Source organism: Pristiophorus japonicus, chromosome 21 (genome assembly GCF_044704955.1).
Source record: "Pristiophorus japonicus isolate sPriJap1 chromosome 21, sPriJap1.hap1, whole genome shotgun sequence".
NCBI lineage: Eukaryota > Metazoa > Chordata > Chondrichthyes > Pristiophoridae > Pristiophorus > Pristiophorus japonicus.
In genome coordinates this window covers 32,106,999-32,122,634 of record NC_091997.1, presented here as the reverse complement: position 1 = coordinate 32,122,634, position 15,636 = coordinate 32,106,999, and the positions used below count along the sequence as shown (strand labels likewise).

General features: G+C 44.3%; 1 protein-coding gene across 2 annotated transcripts in view; it reads right to left on the bottom strand.

The window, feature by feature from the left end:
- Positions 1–15,636, bottom strand: part of npepps (aminopeptidase puromycin sensitive) — a 220,587-nt gene that overhangs the window by 22,078 nt on the left and 182,873 nt on the right. For both annotated transcript variants that reach the window (XM_070864544.1, XM_070864545.1), the window contains one exon: positions 6,815–6,871. In XM_070864544.1, the coding sequence (XP_070720645.1) occupies positions 6,815–6,871 (57 nt within the window). The remainder of the gene's footprint in view (positions 1–6,814; positions 6,872–15,636) is intronic.

Genomic DNA, 15,636 nt, shown 5'->3' with positions numbered 1-15,636 from the left:
GGACTACACCCCAGGCACGGTCTTTACCTTCCAAGCTATCGGGGGAAGTTAGAAGCACAGAATTTTACAGCAAAGGAGGCAGCCATTTGGCAAATGTCAGTTCTTAAAGATCTAGTCTCAATTCCTTACCCTTGCCCTTCCCCCACCCACCTCCCGCCAACCCATCTCTTTCAATTTTCCTTTTTCAAGTATTTAACCATTGTCCTTTAGAAAGCCATTATGAATTCTGCTTCTACAGCATTGTTTCTCATAGTCCATTAGATCTCCCATTAACCTTCTGCTGCCCTCTCCCTTTCTTATTATGATTAAATTTATGCCTTCTAGTTATTGACTCACTGAACAGCTCTTCCTGATTTACCTTATTAAAACTCGAGATAATTTTGAGCACCTCTATCAGATCTTCTCTTAACTTTCCCTAGTTAAGTAGAAAAAAAAACATTTGCCTTCGTCTCTCCCCGTAAATTGACGCAGTTTGGATTTGGTGGGGTGGGGGGGGTGGCTGGGAAGGGAGAAATTGATGCATGCTCAGATCCACAGACTGCACAAATTTTCATTTCTCATCATAGAAACATAGAAAATAGGTGCAGGAGTAGGCCATTCGGCCCTTCGAGCCTGCACCGCCATTCAATGAGTTCATGGCTGAACATGCAGCTTCAGTACCCCATTCCTGCTTTCTCGCCACACTCCTTGATCTCCCTACTAGTAAGGACTACATCTAACTCCTTTTTGAATATATTTAGTGAATTGGCCTCAACAACTTCCTGTGGTAGAGAATTCCACAGGTTCACCACTCTCTGGGTGAAGAAGTTTCTCCTCATCTCGGTCCTAAATGGCTTACCCCTTATCCTGAGACTGTGACCCCTGGTTCTGGACTTCCCCAACATTGGGAACATTCTTCCTGCACCTAACCTGTCTAAACCCGTCAGAATTTTAAACGTTTCTATGAGATCCCCTCTCATTCTTCTGAACTCCAGTGAATACAAGCCCAGTTGATCCAGTCTTTCTTGATATGTCAGTCCCGCCATCCCGGTAATCAGTCTGGTGAACCTTCGCTGCACTCCCTCAATAGCAAGAATGTCCTTCCTCAAGTTAGGAGACCAAAACTGTACACAATACTCCAGGTGTGGCCTCACCAAGGCCCTGTACAATTGTAGCAACAACTCCCTGCCCCTGTACTCAAATCCCCTCGCTATGAAGGCCAACATGCCATGTGCTTGCTTAACCGCCTGCTGTACCTGCATGCCAACCTTCAATGACTGATGTACCATGGCACCCAGGTCTCGTTGCACCTCCCCTTTTCCTAATCTGTCACCATTCAGTTAATAGTCTGTCTCTCTGTTTTTACCACCAAAGTGGATAACCTCACATTTATCCACATTATACTTCATCTGCCATGCATTTGTCCACTCACCTAACCTATCCAAGTCACTCTGCAGCCTCATAGCATCCTCCTCGCAGCTCACACTGCCACCCAACTTAGTGTCATCCGCAAATTTGGAGATACTACATTTAATCCCCTTGTCTAAATCATTAATGTACAATGTAAACAGCTGGGGCCCCAGCACAGAACCTTGTGATACCCCACTAGTCACTGCCTGCCATTCTGAAAAGGACCCATTTACTCCGACTCTTTGCTTCCTGTCTGCCAACCAGTTCTCTATCCACGTCAATACATTATCCCCAATCCCACATGCTTTAACTTTGCACATTAATCTCTTGTGTGGGACCTTGTCGAAAGCCTTCTGAAAGTCCAAATACACCACATCAACAGGTTCTCCCTTGTCCACTCTACTGGAAACATCCTCCAAAAATTCCAGAAGATTTGTCAAGCATGATTTCCCTTTCACAAATCCATGCTGACTTGGACCTATTATGTCACCTCTTTCCAAATGCGCTATGACATCCTTAATAATTGATTCCATCATTTTACCCACTACCAATGTCAGGCTGACCGGTCTATAATTCCCTGTTTTCTCTCTCCCTCCTTTTTTAAAAAAGTGGGGTTACATTGGCTACCCTCCACTCCATAGGAACTGATCCAGAGTCTATGGAATGTTGGAAAATGACTGTCAATGCATACGCTATTTCCAAGGCCACCTCCTTAATTATTCTGGGATGCAGTCCATCAGGCCCTGGGGATTTATCGGCCTTCAATCCCATCAATTTCCCCAACACGATTTCACGACTAATAAGGATTTCCCTCAGTTCCTCCTTCTTACTAGACTCTCTGACCCCTTTTATATCCGGAAGGTTGTTCGTGTCCTCCTTAGTGAATACTGAACCAAAGTATTTGTTCAATTGGTCTGCCATTTCTTTGTTCCCTGTTATGACTTCCCCTGATTCTGACTGCAGGGGACCTACATTTGTCTTTACTAACCTTTTTCTCTTTACATATCTATAGAAGCTTTTGCAGTCCGTCTTAATGTTCCCTGCAAGCTTCCTCTCGTACTCTATTTTCCCTGCCCTAATCAAACCCTTTGTCCTCCTCTGCTGAGTTCTAAATTTCTCCCAGTCCCCGGGTTCGCTGCTATTTCTGGCCAATTTGTAAGCCACTTCCTTGGCTTTAATACTATCCCTGATTTCCCTTGATAGCCACGGTTGAGCCACCTTTCCTTTTTTATTTTTACGCCAGACAGGGATGTACAATTGTTGTAGTTCATCCATGCGGTCTCTAAATGTCTGCCATTGCCCATTCACTGTCAATCCCTTAAGTATCATTCGCCAATCTATCCTAGCCAATTCACGCCTCATACCTTCAAAGTTACCCTTTTTTAAGTTCTGGACCAAGTCCCTGAATTAACTGTTTCATTCTCATCCTAATGTAGAATTCCACCATATTATGGTCACTCTTCTCCAAGGGGCCTCGCACAACGAGATTGCTAATTAATCCTCTCTCATTACACAACACCCAGTCTAAGATGGCCTCCCCCCTAGTTGGTTCCTCGACATATTGGTCTAGAAAACCATCCCTTATGCACTCCAGGAAATCCTCCTCCACCGTATTGCTTCCAGTTTGGTTAGCCCAATCTATATGCATATTAAAGTCACCCATGATAACTGCTGCACTTTTATTGCATGCACCCCTAATTTCCTGTTTGATGCCCTCCCCAACATCACTACTACTGTTTGGAGGTCTGTACACAACTCCCACTAACGTTTTTTGCCCTTTGGTGTTCGGCAGCTCTACCCATATAGATTCCACATCATCCAAGTTAATGTCCTTCCTAACTATTGTATTAATCAATGACAGTAACTTTGGTTAGTCTCCATTCTAAAATCCATATTGATTTATTTAACTTGGCTCAGGGGGTAGCACTCTCGCCTGAGTCAGGGGCTTGTGGATTTAAGTCCCACTCCAGAGACTTGAGTTCATAATCCAGTGCAGTACTGCTAGAGGTGTGTCTTAGAGGAGACATTCATCCGAGAGTCGCAGGGGAGTTATCGCCGGTGTCCTGGCCAATATTAATCGCTCAAACAACATCACGAAAAAACAGATTATAAGAATTAGGAGCAGGAGTCGGCCATTTGGCCCCTCGAGCCTGCTCCGCCATTCAATAGGATCACGGCTGATCGTCTACCTCAACTTCACTTGCCTGCCCAATCCCCATATCCCTCGAACCCTTAATATTCAAAAATCTATCAATTTTTGTCTTTAATAAACTCAATGACTGAACCTCCACAGCCCTCTAGAAGTAGAGAATTCCAAAGGTTCACCACCCTCTGTGAAGAAATTTCTCCTCACCTCAGTCCTAAATGGCTCACCCCTTATTCTGAGACTGTGACCCCTGGTTCTAGACTCCCCAGCCAGAGGAAACATCCTCCCTGCATCTACCCTGTTAAGCCCTGTAAGAATGTTGTACGTTTCAATGAGATCACCTCTCATTCTTCCAAACTCTAGGGAATATAGGCCTAGTCTACTCAATTACTCCTCATAGGACAATCCCCCCATCCCAGGAATCAGTCTGGTGAACCTTCATTGCACTCCCTCTATAGCAAGTATATCATTCCTAATGTAAGGAGACCAAAACTGTACACAATACTTCAGGCGTGGTCTCACCAGGGCCCTATATAACTGCAGTAAGACATCTTTAATTTTATACTCAAATCCTCTTGTAATAAAGGCCAACATACTATCTGCTTTCTTAATTGCTGCATGTTAACTTTATCTGGTCATTTATCTCGCTGCTGTTTATGGGATCTTGCTGTGCACAAGTTGGACTCTACATTACAGCAGTGAGTGCACTTCAAAAATACTTCTCGTTGTAAAGGATTTGAAGACATCCTGAGGACGTGACAGACACTATATAAATGCAACGCCTTTATGAAAACAAACATTCAGGCCAGAAGGGCACTTTAGCAACAAAGATCACATATAAAGCAGCACATTTTTCATTCTGAAGGGTTTCACCACGAATGTTAACCTGACTTTTCTCTCTGCAAGTCCTGACAGTACACCTGTTCCTGTGTAATCCCAGTATTTACTGTTTTTTGTTTCTGGCAAATTTTCAGCTGCACCAGTAACATGTAGTGACAAGCAAATCCTGTAGATGGCAGTGCCGCCCTGTATATCTCCAGGCCGTCAGAAAACATGGCAGCAACTCCTGAATGCAGCAAATGTGCAAACTTTAAACTGGATTACACCAATGGTTGTGAAAAACAAAAGGATGCGACTGCTGCCAATGAACCGGAAGCGGCCTGCGTATACATGCTACCGGTCCGTCAGATATGCGTGAAAAAGTGTTCCCTGGTATCAGTCCTGATCTCGCTATTTTACCAGTTTGTACCCATGTCCTGCAGTCATGGCTTAACTTGAAGCAACGCTCAGGATTAAGCTTTTCTATTCCACTGAGAATCTCTCCAAGCTCCCTTCCCATATACCTTTCAGGCTGCAAAGTCCACACTGAAGGATATGGTCCTTATGGCTAAAGGTATCAAGGGGTTTGGAGAAAAAGCAGGAAAGGGATACTGAGGGAATGATCCGCCATGATCTTATTGAATGGTGGTGCAGGTTCGAAGGGCCGAATGGCCGACCCCTGCACCTATTTTCCATGTTTCTCTGATACGTCTTTGGAAATAATCATGGTCCCAACTCGACTTTTAATTATATAGAGTGGCATTAATTGCCAGCAGTATCAAAAAAATAAAAGGTCAACTTTTTGGATGCGGACTATTCACCTCCCGTTAATATTGGCTTTCTGCGGCAATGCAATTTAATGCCACAGCATCCCCTGGTGTTGACACAGCACAGTACAGAACAAGACAGAAACATCTCGGCAGACACTCAGTGCAGCGTTGAGCGAGTGCTGCACTGTCAGACATGCTGTCTTTCGGATGAGACGTTGAAAGGGCAGACAGGATCTCGATTTAAGTGGCACTATTTCAAAGAAGAACAGGGGAGTTATCCCTGGTGTCCTGGCCAATATTTATCCCTCAACCAACATCACTAAAAACAGATTATCTTGTCATTATCTAATTGCTGTTTGTGGGAGCTTGCTGTGCGCAAATTGGCTGTCACTCTTTCTACATTACAACAGTGACTACACTTCAAAAAGAACTTCATTGACTGTAAACACTTTGGGATGTCCCTGTGGTCGTGAAAAGCACTATATAAAATGCAAGGCCTTTTCTTTTCTTTAACACAGACCTGGAACGCCCCAGGTATAATCTCCCGCGATGCGTTAGTCAGTCTCAGTCATGACAGCAATGCAGCTGTAAATTGGCCAAATCCTGGACAAAGGAACTTTAGGATGAAAACAGAGAGGACAAAAAAAAAGCTACATTCTGAAAGTCCTGATATCTTAATTATTTTCACTGTTCTTTCACTCAAAACCATAAATGCATCCCAGAACCAAAAATCCACTGGAAATCTTTTAAATTTAAAATTTATCTCCAGTTTCCTTCCTTTTTTTGTTGAAGGCATCAACTCCCTCCCAGGCTTTGCCTCAAAGCACCCATCATCCTCTGGTATCCCAAGTAGCTATTATTCACTCTGAGCCCTGATGCAGGAAGAATGACTTGCATTTATATAGCACCTTTTAGGACTCCTGGACATCCAAAAGCACTTTACAGCCAAATGAAGTACTTTTTGGAGTGTAGTCACTGTTGAAATGTAGGAAACAGCAGAAATTTGCGCACAGCAAGCTCCCAAAACAGCAATGTGATAATGACCAGATAATTTGTTTCAATGATGTTAGTTGAGGGATAAATATTAGCCAGAACAACGGGGATAACTCCCCTGCTCTTCTTCAAAATGGTGCCATGGGATCTTTTACACCCACCTGAAAGGGCAGACGGGTCCCTCAGTTTAACACCTAATCCAAAAGATGCTACCTCAGCCAGTGCGGCACTCCCTCAGCACTGCACTGTCGTGTCAGCCTGGATTTTTGTGCCCAAGTCCCTGAAGTGGGAAGTTGAAACCACAACCTTCTGACTCAGAGGCGAAGAGAGAGAAGAGGATCAGGTGGCTATTCAACTGCAAGAGGCAACACAGCTGATCTCAATCTCATCCGCTTCTCGTGAGGATCACTGGACAGCGATCAGGGACGTGAACCCTGGTTAATAACCTCTCTTCCCGGGCACTTCAGCCATGGGTAGCTGCCTCCACTGCTGCCCGGAGATCAATTAGCTCAGCACAAAGTGGGGATCCGACCTGGGACCTTTCTGCGCTGTATGGCTCAGGGGAAAACTACAAATATGACCTACCACTGCTGCCTTTCTGGTTCAGATGTGAATATACTAAAATGTCACGACAGAAAAACGGTAAGAGGGGAAGAGAAAGTGCTATCCAGGTTTGAGATGCATGACTGGTACCCACCTTCAACATTGTGTCGAGTGTTGTAGCGTCTCCGTGCTTCAGAACCGTTAAATACACCTGAGGAGAAAACACAAGACAGTTTATTTCCGATTGGAAGGAATACAACGAGAATAATATTCCCTTACAGATCACTGCTCACAGCTCAGATAAAAATAGACAAGATCACAACATCAATTCCATTCAGAATGGGACCTTGATTACCAGCCATAATAGAGGGGCCCTCTGGCAGATTCTGGAATAGTGGGGCTTCCACAGTACAGACTGCGGAATGGAACAGTTACAAATTAGACAGTACTTTAAATACCAGACATTGAAAGTTTAGTGTCAGAGCACAGTAAAAGCACCTTGGGACGTTTTACTACTTTAAAGGCGCTATATAAATGCAAGTTGTTACAAAGAATTAGTGAGTTTTGCATTCCTTAAGTAAGTGTATATTTAGGTCGTCAAATTATATATACATTTTAAACCCAACATATTAAATGGTTTACCGTACTTGGCAAAGTTGATTTAAAGTAAAATTGCAGAAACTTGTTTAAAAATGTTCCCAGTTTGTCAGATTGCCAATCCCCGGAGATCTTGACTTGGCATCCCAACTGCCATGAAAGTGCTCTGAATTATCCGCTGAAGTTGAGAATTGAGGTTGTACTACAAGCGTAAACTTTGGTTTAACATTTTAGCTGCTCTTAAAGTGGGCAGACCTTGCAACTGTTCTCGTTAAAATCACTGCAAAACAATACCATTAATCAAAATCTCCTTCCGCATAGATTTCAAAAACGTAAATTAAACTATTTTGCCGTCAGACTATTTCTAGTTGTCAATCTCGCCCACCTCTCTGGTATTTGGTCCCCCCCCTCCATTCGAGATGAAAGAACTCTATAGAATGTGTGACCTCAGTCAGGTTGTGCTGCCTATTTCAGAGTTCCTGTGTGAATCACAGTGACTTCAAGTCCAATTTATATTTTATATACCAAATGATAAAATGAATTTAAAGAGCATACTTTTTGGCTGGGGGTTGTGGGATTGTGTTGCATTTCAACATTAATTAAAAAATAAATTGCAAATCAACTTTAACTCTTGGCACTTTGCACAGTTTCATTTCCTTGAAATGCTGTCACAGTTTATAATCATGACCTATATAGAGTTAAACAGAAACTTAAACATTGCCATTTGAGGTATTGGAAAAAGTCAATCTGACTTGGCAAAAAACCAAATGATAAAACTCCATATCCACAGCACTGACCCACATTCAACAACATTCTATCGGCATGGTTGATAATCTTGCGAGAGGAATATTCCTTCAATAATTTAAAGGGTTATAGTTTGCAGTCACCTTCATTCAATTAGAATAACAAGAATGTAACAATACATTCGGAACAGGCCACTCTCCTGTGGTGATGTGCAATGGTGGTTCTGGGTCTGGAGCATAGTTCAACAAGAACACAAGAATTAGGAGCAGGAGTCGGCCATTTGCACCTCGAGCCTGCTCTGCCATTCAATAAGATCATGGCTGATGATCTACCTCAACTTCACTTTCCCATCCGATCCCCATATCCCTGGATTCCCTTAATATCCAAAAATCTATCGATCCCAGCCTAGAATATACTCAGACTCAGCATCCACAGCCTGCTGGGGCAGAGAATTCCAATGATTCACAACCCTCTGGGTGAAGAAATTCCTCCTCATCTCAGTCTTAAATGGCTGACCCCTTATCCTGAGACTATGCCCCCGAGTTCTAAACTCCCCAGCCAGGGGGAAACAACCTCTCGGCATCTACCCTGTCAATCTCCCAGAATATTGTGTTTTAATGTGATCACCTCTCATTCTTCTGAACTCCAGAGAGTTTAGTGACTAACTGGGCCTGTCCCTTTAAAGCCATTGTGGGGAAATGGTCTGAATAGGTTCTGAGGTCAGCTATAGCCCAAGTATAGCTGGTGGTAGTTTCTCTACATCACCCGCTGCTTGGCTCGTCTCCCAGTTAGCTCAAAAGGTAAAAAAAAAACAGAAGGAAAAACAGGTGTTTTCCTCACTTTAAAAAAAAAACTGTTCAGCTCCGTCCGATTTGTTTGTAGTTTGTACAAATTGACATCTGGGGGAAATGATGAACACTTTAAAAAAAAAACTTCTCTATAGATTCTGTACATGTACACACACACACACGCACATTGGTGTAGACCGACTGAATAATAAACTGCAAACTATTTAACAACTGTCATCCCATCAGAAGGTGTTCATTCAGGTGCGAAGATGACCCTGCATTGACACAGTTAACGTCTATACTGACAGTTGCAGCCCATTCAAGACATTGAATGGAATTTCCTGGATTAATCATAACTAACGTGTTTAAGAAAGCGACTGAAGAGCTGTTTTACACTCTTGGTTCACTAGATCTGAACCCTTACATTAGATCCCAGGCTGTATTTCCCTGCCATCTATCCATTATTCTGTGTACAATTAGCACAGTTTCTTCACTGTAATTGTGTAACTAATTGTAGTCGCATCACATTCTGGTTAACCTCATCCCCACACAAGAGTATTTTAAAATGAAGCTTTATTAGTCGACACTGAAAAGTAAATTTTCCCCAAAACACAGGTACGGTAGCATAGTGGTTATATTACTGGACTAGTCACCCACAGGCCTGAACTAATAATCGGGAGACAGGAGTTCAAAATTCTACCATGGCAGCTGGGGAATATAAATCAATCAGTTTAAAAATCTGGTCCAAAAACCCAGCTTCAGCAATGGTGACCATAAACTACCGAATTGTCGTAAATGGCTTTTAGGAAAGGAAATCTGACGCCCTTACCTGTTTGGCCTGTATGTGACTTCAGACCCACAACAATATGGTTGGCTCTTAACTGCCCTCTGAAATGGCCCTGCAAGCCACTCATTTGTACCAAACTGCTATGACACACCACACGGACTGCAGCGGTTCAAGGCGGCTCACCGCCAACTTCTCAAGGGCATATAGGGATGGGCAATAAATGTTGGCCTTGTCAGCGAAGTCCACATCCCGTGAATGGATAAATTAATGCCGGCTCCTAACCCTTTCAATTCTGTGCCAGTAGAAAGTGTTTGCTCCTGCAGGTCATACTTCAGATTTGTGGGTTCATTTGCATTTGTATTGCGCCTTACATGGTCACGGCCAGCGCTTTACATCCAATGCAGTACTTCGGAGGTGTCACTATTGTATTGTAGAAAACACAGCAGCCAATCTGCGCACAGCAAGGTCCCACCAACAGAAATGTTTTCCCGCCCCTGCCACTAAAGACATCCCTTGCGACTGTGACAAAAGGTAAACTATCTCTCCTCATCCTTCTCAACTTGTGCAGCCTTGGACACGGTTGACCACTCCATGCTCTTCCAACGCCTCTCCACCGTTGTCCAGCTGGGTGGGACTGCATGCCTGGTTCCATTCTTATCGAGCTAATCGCAGCTGGAGAATCACCTGCAATGGCTTCTCTTCCTACTCCCGCATCGTTCCCACTGGTGTCTCCCAATGATCTAACCTGGCCCCCTTTTCTCATCTAAATGCGGCCCCCCTTTTTTAATAAAAAACTAATTCACGGGATTTACTGCATATCCCAAATTTCCTTCTTGACAACTGAGTGGCTTGCTAAGCATCTAGGCCCGACTTGCATCTCTCAAAGACATTAGTGAACCAGATGGGTTTTTCACATGGTCACCATTACTGATACTGTTTTTTTTATTCCATATTTATTTCACTGAATTTAAATTCCCCAGCTGCCGTGGTGGGATTTGAACTCTTGTCTCTATCATTAGTCCAGCCTCTGGATTACTCATCCAGTAACATTACTACTATGCCACTTTCCCTTTGATGACATCATCTGAAAACACAGCATCATTTATGCTGACAACACTCAGCTCGACCTCACCCCCACTTCTCTCGACCCCTCCACAGTCTCTAAATTGTCAGACCGCTTATCCGACATCCAGTTCTGGATGATCAGAAATTTTCTCCAATTAAATATTGGAAGAGCAAAGCCATCGTTTTCGGTCCCCGCCACAAACTCCGTTGTCTAGCCACTGACTCCATCCCTCTTCCTAACATCCGAGAGGCTGAACTACACTGTTCACAACCTTGCTGTCATATTTGACCCCGAAATGAGCTTCCGACCACATATCTGCGGCATAACAAAGACCGCCTATTTCCACCTCCGTAACATCGCACGTCTCTGCCCTTGTGCCAGCTCATCCACTGCTGAAACCCTCATCCGTGCCTTTGTTATCTCTGGACTCGATTATTCCAACACACTCCTGGATGGCCGCCCACATTTTACCCTACGCAAACTGGAGGCCAAAGCTCGGCTGCCCGTGTCCTAACTCAAACCTAGTCCCGCTCACCCATCACTGCTGCGCTCACTGACCTACATTGGCTCATGGTTAAGCAACGCCTCGATTTCAAAATTCTCATCCTTGTTTTGAAATCTTTCCATGGCCCCGCCCCTCCCTATCTCTGTAATCGCCTTCAGCCCCACAACCCCCGCCCCCTCATCCACCCAGAGATGTCTGTACTCCTCTAATTCTTGAGCATCCCTGATTATAATCACTCAACCACTGGTGGCCGTGCTTTCCATTGCCTCGGCCGTAATTCCCTAAGCTCTGGAATTCCCTCCCTAAACCTCACTGTGTCTCTATCTCTTTCTGCTCCTTAAAACCTCTCTTTGACCAAGCTTTTGGTCATCTGCCCTAATTTCTCCTTATGTGATTTGTTATCAAATCTTTTGTCTTGTAATAGTCCTGTGAAGTTCCTTGGGACGTTTTCCTATGTTAAAGTCACTTTAGAAATACAAATTGTTGTTGTATGCGATAATGTGATGCCTCCGCAAGATCTTACAAATCCCCTGGGAGGACAGACGCACTAACGTTAGCGTCCTCGACCAGGCCAACATCCCCAGCATTGAAGCACTGACCACACTTGATCAGCTCTGCTGGGCAGGCCACATGGTTCGCATGCCAGACACGAGACTCCCAAATCAAGCGCTCTACTCAGAACTCCTTCACAGCAAATGAGCCAAAGGTGGGCAGAGGAAATGTTACAGGGACACCCTGAAAGAGTGCAACATTCCCACTGACACCTGGGAGTCTCTGGCCAAAGACCACCCTAAGTGGAGAAAGTGCATCTGGGAGGGCGCTGAGCACCTCGAGTCTCATCGCCGAGAGCATGCAGAACTCACGTGCAGGCAGCAGAAAGAGCGTGCAGCAAACCTGTTCCACCCACCCTTTCCCTCAACGACTGTCTGTCCCACCTGTGGCAGGGACTGTGGTTCTCGTATTGGACTGTTCAGTCACCCAAGAACTCATTTTAAAAGTGGAAGCAAGTCTTCCTCGATTCAGAGGGACTGCCTATGATGATGATGTGATAATGACCAGATAATCATTAGTGAAATTGATTGAGAGATAAATATTGGCCCCAGCACACCGGGGAGAATTTCTCTGCTCTTGTGGTGCAGGCTCGAAGGGCCGAATGGCCTACTCTTGCACCTATTTTCTATGTTTCTCCGGAATAGTGCCATGGGATCTTTTACATCCACCTGAGAGAGTAGGCAGGGCCTCGGTTTAACGTCTCATCTGAAAGGCGGAAATATAAAGTAATGAAACTTCACCCCCACCGGAAATAGCTCAACTGGAAACCGCATGGGGTTAGATTTGAGAGCTAGGTTTGCATTTCACGCTTGCACCATCACGTACTCCCCCAGTGATATCCTCTGGATAGGTTTTTTTTTTTAAAATTCACACTATAAATATCTTGAAGTTGAAGGTAGTCATTCAAGCTGAAAGCCGCACAGATGCTTTGAATTGCTTAAGCTTCATCCACACTGCCCGTGAAGTCACTGATCATTCAGGGTTACCCTATGGAGTTTCTGGCTTGTAACTTGGTGTTCACCATCTACTGTCCTAGGTGTAGTGTCCACGTGGTAAATTAACACAGCTTGCTTTAACCCATTGCTTCCCCTGTTCAGTGTTGATTCACAGCCCGGATGGTAGGTCAACCAAACAAGAGAAAGGACAACACTCACTGGCGAATGATGCACTGCTGTATTGAGAATAGGGGATAAGGGATGGCTCTCGGGCTTTTTAACAACATCTGGCATCATGGGACTGGAACTTGCTCCCCTCACCTCTGCCATGGCACTGGTACCCGGAGTGCAAGGTGCCTTCGGGTATGTCGGTGTCTGCAGGCTATTCAACTGCAGGGGCACCCTCAACGTCACTATCCACTATAAGGATCACTGGACACACCTAGCTTAATTTGTGGTACCTCTAATGCCACCCTGATGGAAATCAGCAGACTGTGATCAATATAATTATTTGTACAAGATTTTTTAAAAATAGAAATACATGTTCAGATCAAATGAGGGGTCTGAGATGCTCTTGCAGAGAGCCGGCACGGACTTGAAGGGCCGAATGGCCTCCTTCTGTGCTGTAACCATTCTATGGTTCTCCTGAAATGTGTGTTCTGTTATGGATGCTGCAAAACAACTGCAGCTCAATGCCTCAGTGCTGCGAATGGCACTTCCGTCACCTCCCACCATCCAGTTTTCAGGCACATTGGGAATGGGGACAGGTTCACCACACAAAGGGCGAGAAATAATAAATCCCTACATAGCTCAGAGGTTAGAAATTATGTTCTAAAGGGCTGTGGAGAGGATGAGATATCTGCAAGAGTTACACTTCCACCAAGAACGTAGTAAGTAACAAGAACATTCCCACACATCACGCTACATTCCCAGAGAATGAGTTCGAGGCCAGTCATACTGTGCTTCGACAGACTGCGGGTGCTCTGGAACTCGCTCTCTCTCCACATTGCAGGGCAAATTTCAGAGCACAGATGGCCATACCAGTAATTGTTGCTGTGCAAGTTCACGTGTGCACATTTGCTTCCAACTTGCGTTTTTGTGATTTAAGTTTATGGTCACCGACCTTCCCAGATGCCAGGGGAAAGGTCTGTAAAGGCAATCAGCAAATGGATGTTACAAGCCGGCTGAGTGTCTCGCCCCGGTCTGAACCAAATGCAAGGAAAGAAAACTCATTTCTACAGCGCCTTTCACAATCTCAAGATGTCACAAGGCGCTTTGCAGCCAATGAAGTACTTTCGAAGTGTAGTCACCGTTGTAACGTATAGGGCGACAAGTTAGCCAACGTGTATACAGCAAGATCCCACAAACAGCATTGTGATAACGGCCAGATAATCTACGCTACTGATATTGGTTGACAGACAAATATTGGCCAGGACACCAGGGAAAACTCCCCTGCTTTTCTTCGAAATATTGCCATGCATGCACCTGAAGGGGCATACTGGGCTTTCGATTCAACATCTCATCCGAAAGATAACGCAGCACTCCCCCAGTACTGCACTGGAGTGGTAGCCAGCAGTATCCAATGCTAAACCACCTCTTTAGACGAGTCCCCCTGCTGAGGAAGGAACTTCAGCCGTTCCATTTCTGTCACAATGCCGCTGTCAGCATCTGCCCTTGTGCAGTGGCAGTGCTGCAAGGTAAATAGAATATTTCCCAACTGTTGCTCGCCCGAACAAGCAACATCCCATATATTCTAATCACACTTCAGCCTGGTAGTCTGTGTAGAGTATAGAACTGGTACCATCTGTAGTATTTTTGTTCAGAGTAGTGAGACTGTTGGTTGAAGGGCTGCTAATAAGTTACACTCCCATGTGGGATTTGTAGAGAAAGGGTAGCACACAGGGAGAGCGCAAAATGTTGGGACTTGGACCTGCCATCAAGTGGGCCAACAGTTACCAACAAACAAGGCAGCATTGCACTGGCACACGGAAAGGGACAGCAAGGAGCGAACTACGCTGTTTTGAAGTGCAGAGGTCACAAGGATATCTGGTGCAGCAGACAGTATTTTTTTTAAAGTTTGGGTTTAGGCACATTGATGGGACAGAAGAGGAAAGGCTTTTCCTTGCATCTATACTTAACTTGTGCTTGATGCAAATTGGGAGCAAATGTGTCCGCTTTCCAAACCTGATTTCTCACCTTGAGCACAAAACATTACCAGAAATCAGTCAAACAAAAAAAAGGCTTTTTCCTGTGCCAGGTAACCAACTATTTTAACCCAGATGAATGGCACGATTAAATACTTGTATCCCTTTCCAGAGTGTCTACTTATAGTGCACACGTTAAACAAGGAACCATTTTTATTGAACAAGTATGGGTGTCACAACTCAGAAGGATGAATCATGTTTATATACACTACAGAATATATATGTGCCGAGGAGAGAACTGCAACAAAATTCTCTTGGGAAAAGACAGAACAGTAAAAATAAACTCTTCTTCCTTCAAAATGTTACCATATCAACAGGAAGCTACCAATATCGTAATTCTGATTGACTCATGGCAAAAGCACAAATTAGATCGGCAGTGATCAATAGAGCGGAATCTTCTATAAATTTGCCCGCATTTTATCGAACAGCAACACATGTAAATGTGAAGTAAAATGTTTCAATGCAACCCAAATGAAACCTAGATTGATTCCCTTCTGATTCACCTGGAGTTGACCTTGAAGTGATGCAAGCTTTAATCCTTCAGAGCACCAGTAGGCCCGATTCATTTACTGCCATAATGAAGACAGACCAAACAGGCCTCCATCTAGGCACTAGTCTAGATTATTAACCTTTTGCGTGTTTATTCCGACGCTCGTTAATAAGTTTCCAGAGACTTTCCTTTTTTTAATATATGCTAAATATAAAAGTTCCTGATGATCGACAGATTAGTTCTGTAAGCCGGCATTACAGACGTCAGAAACAAGTTTAACACCTTGTCCGAAAGTCTTAGTGGTGTTC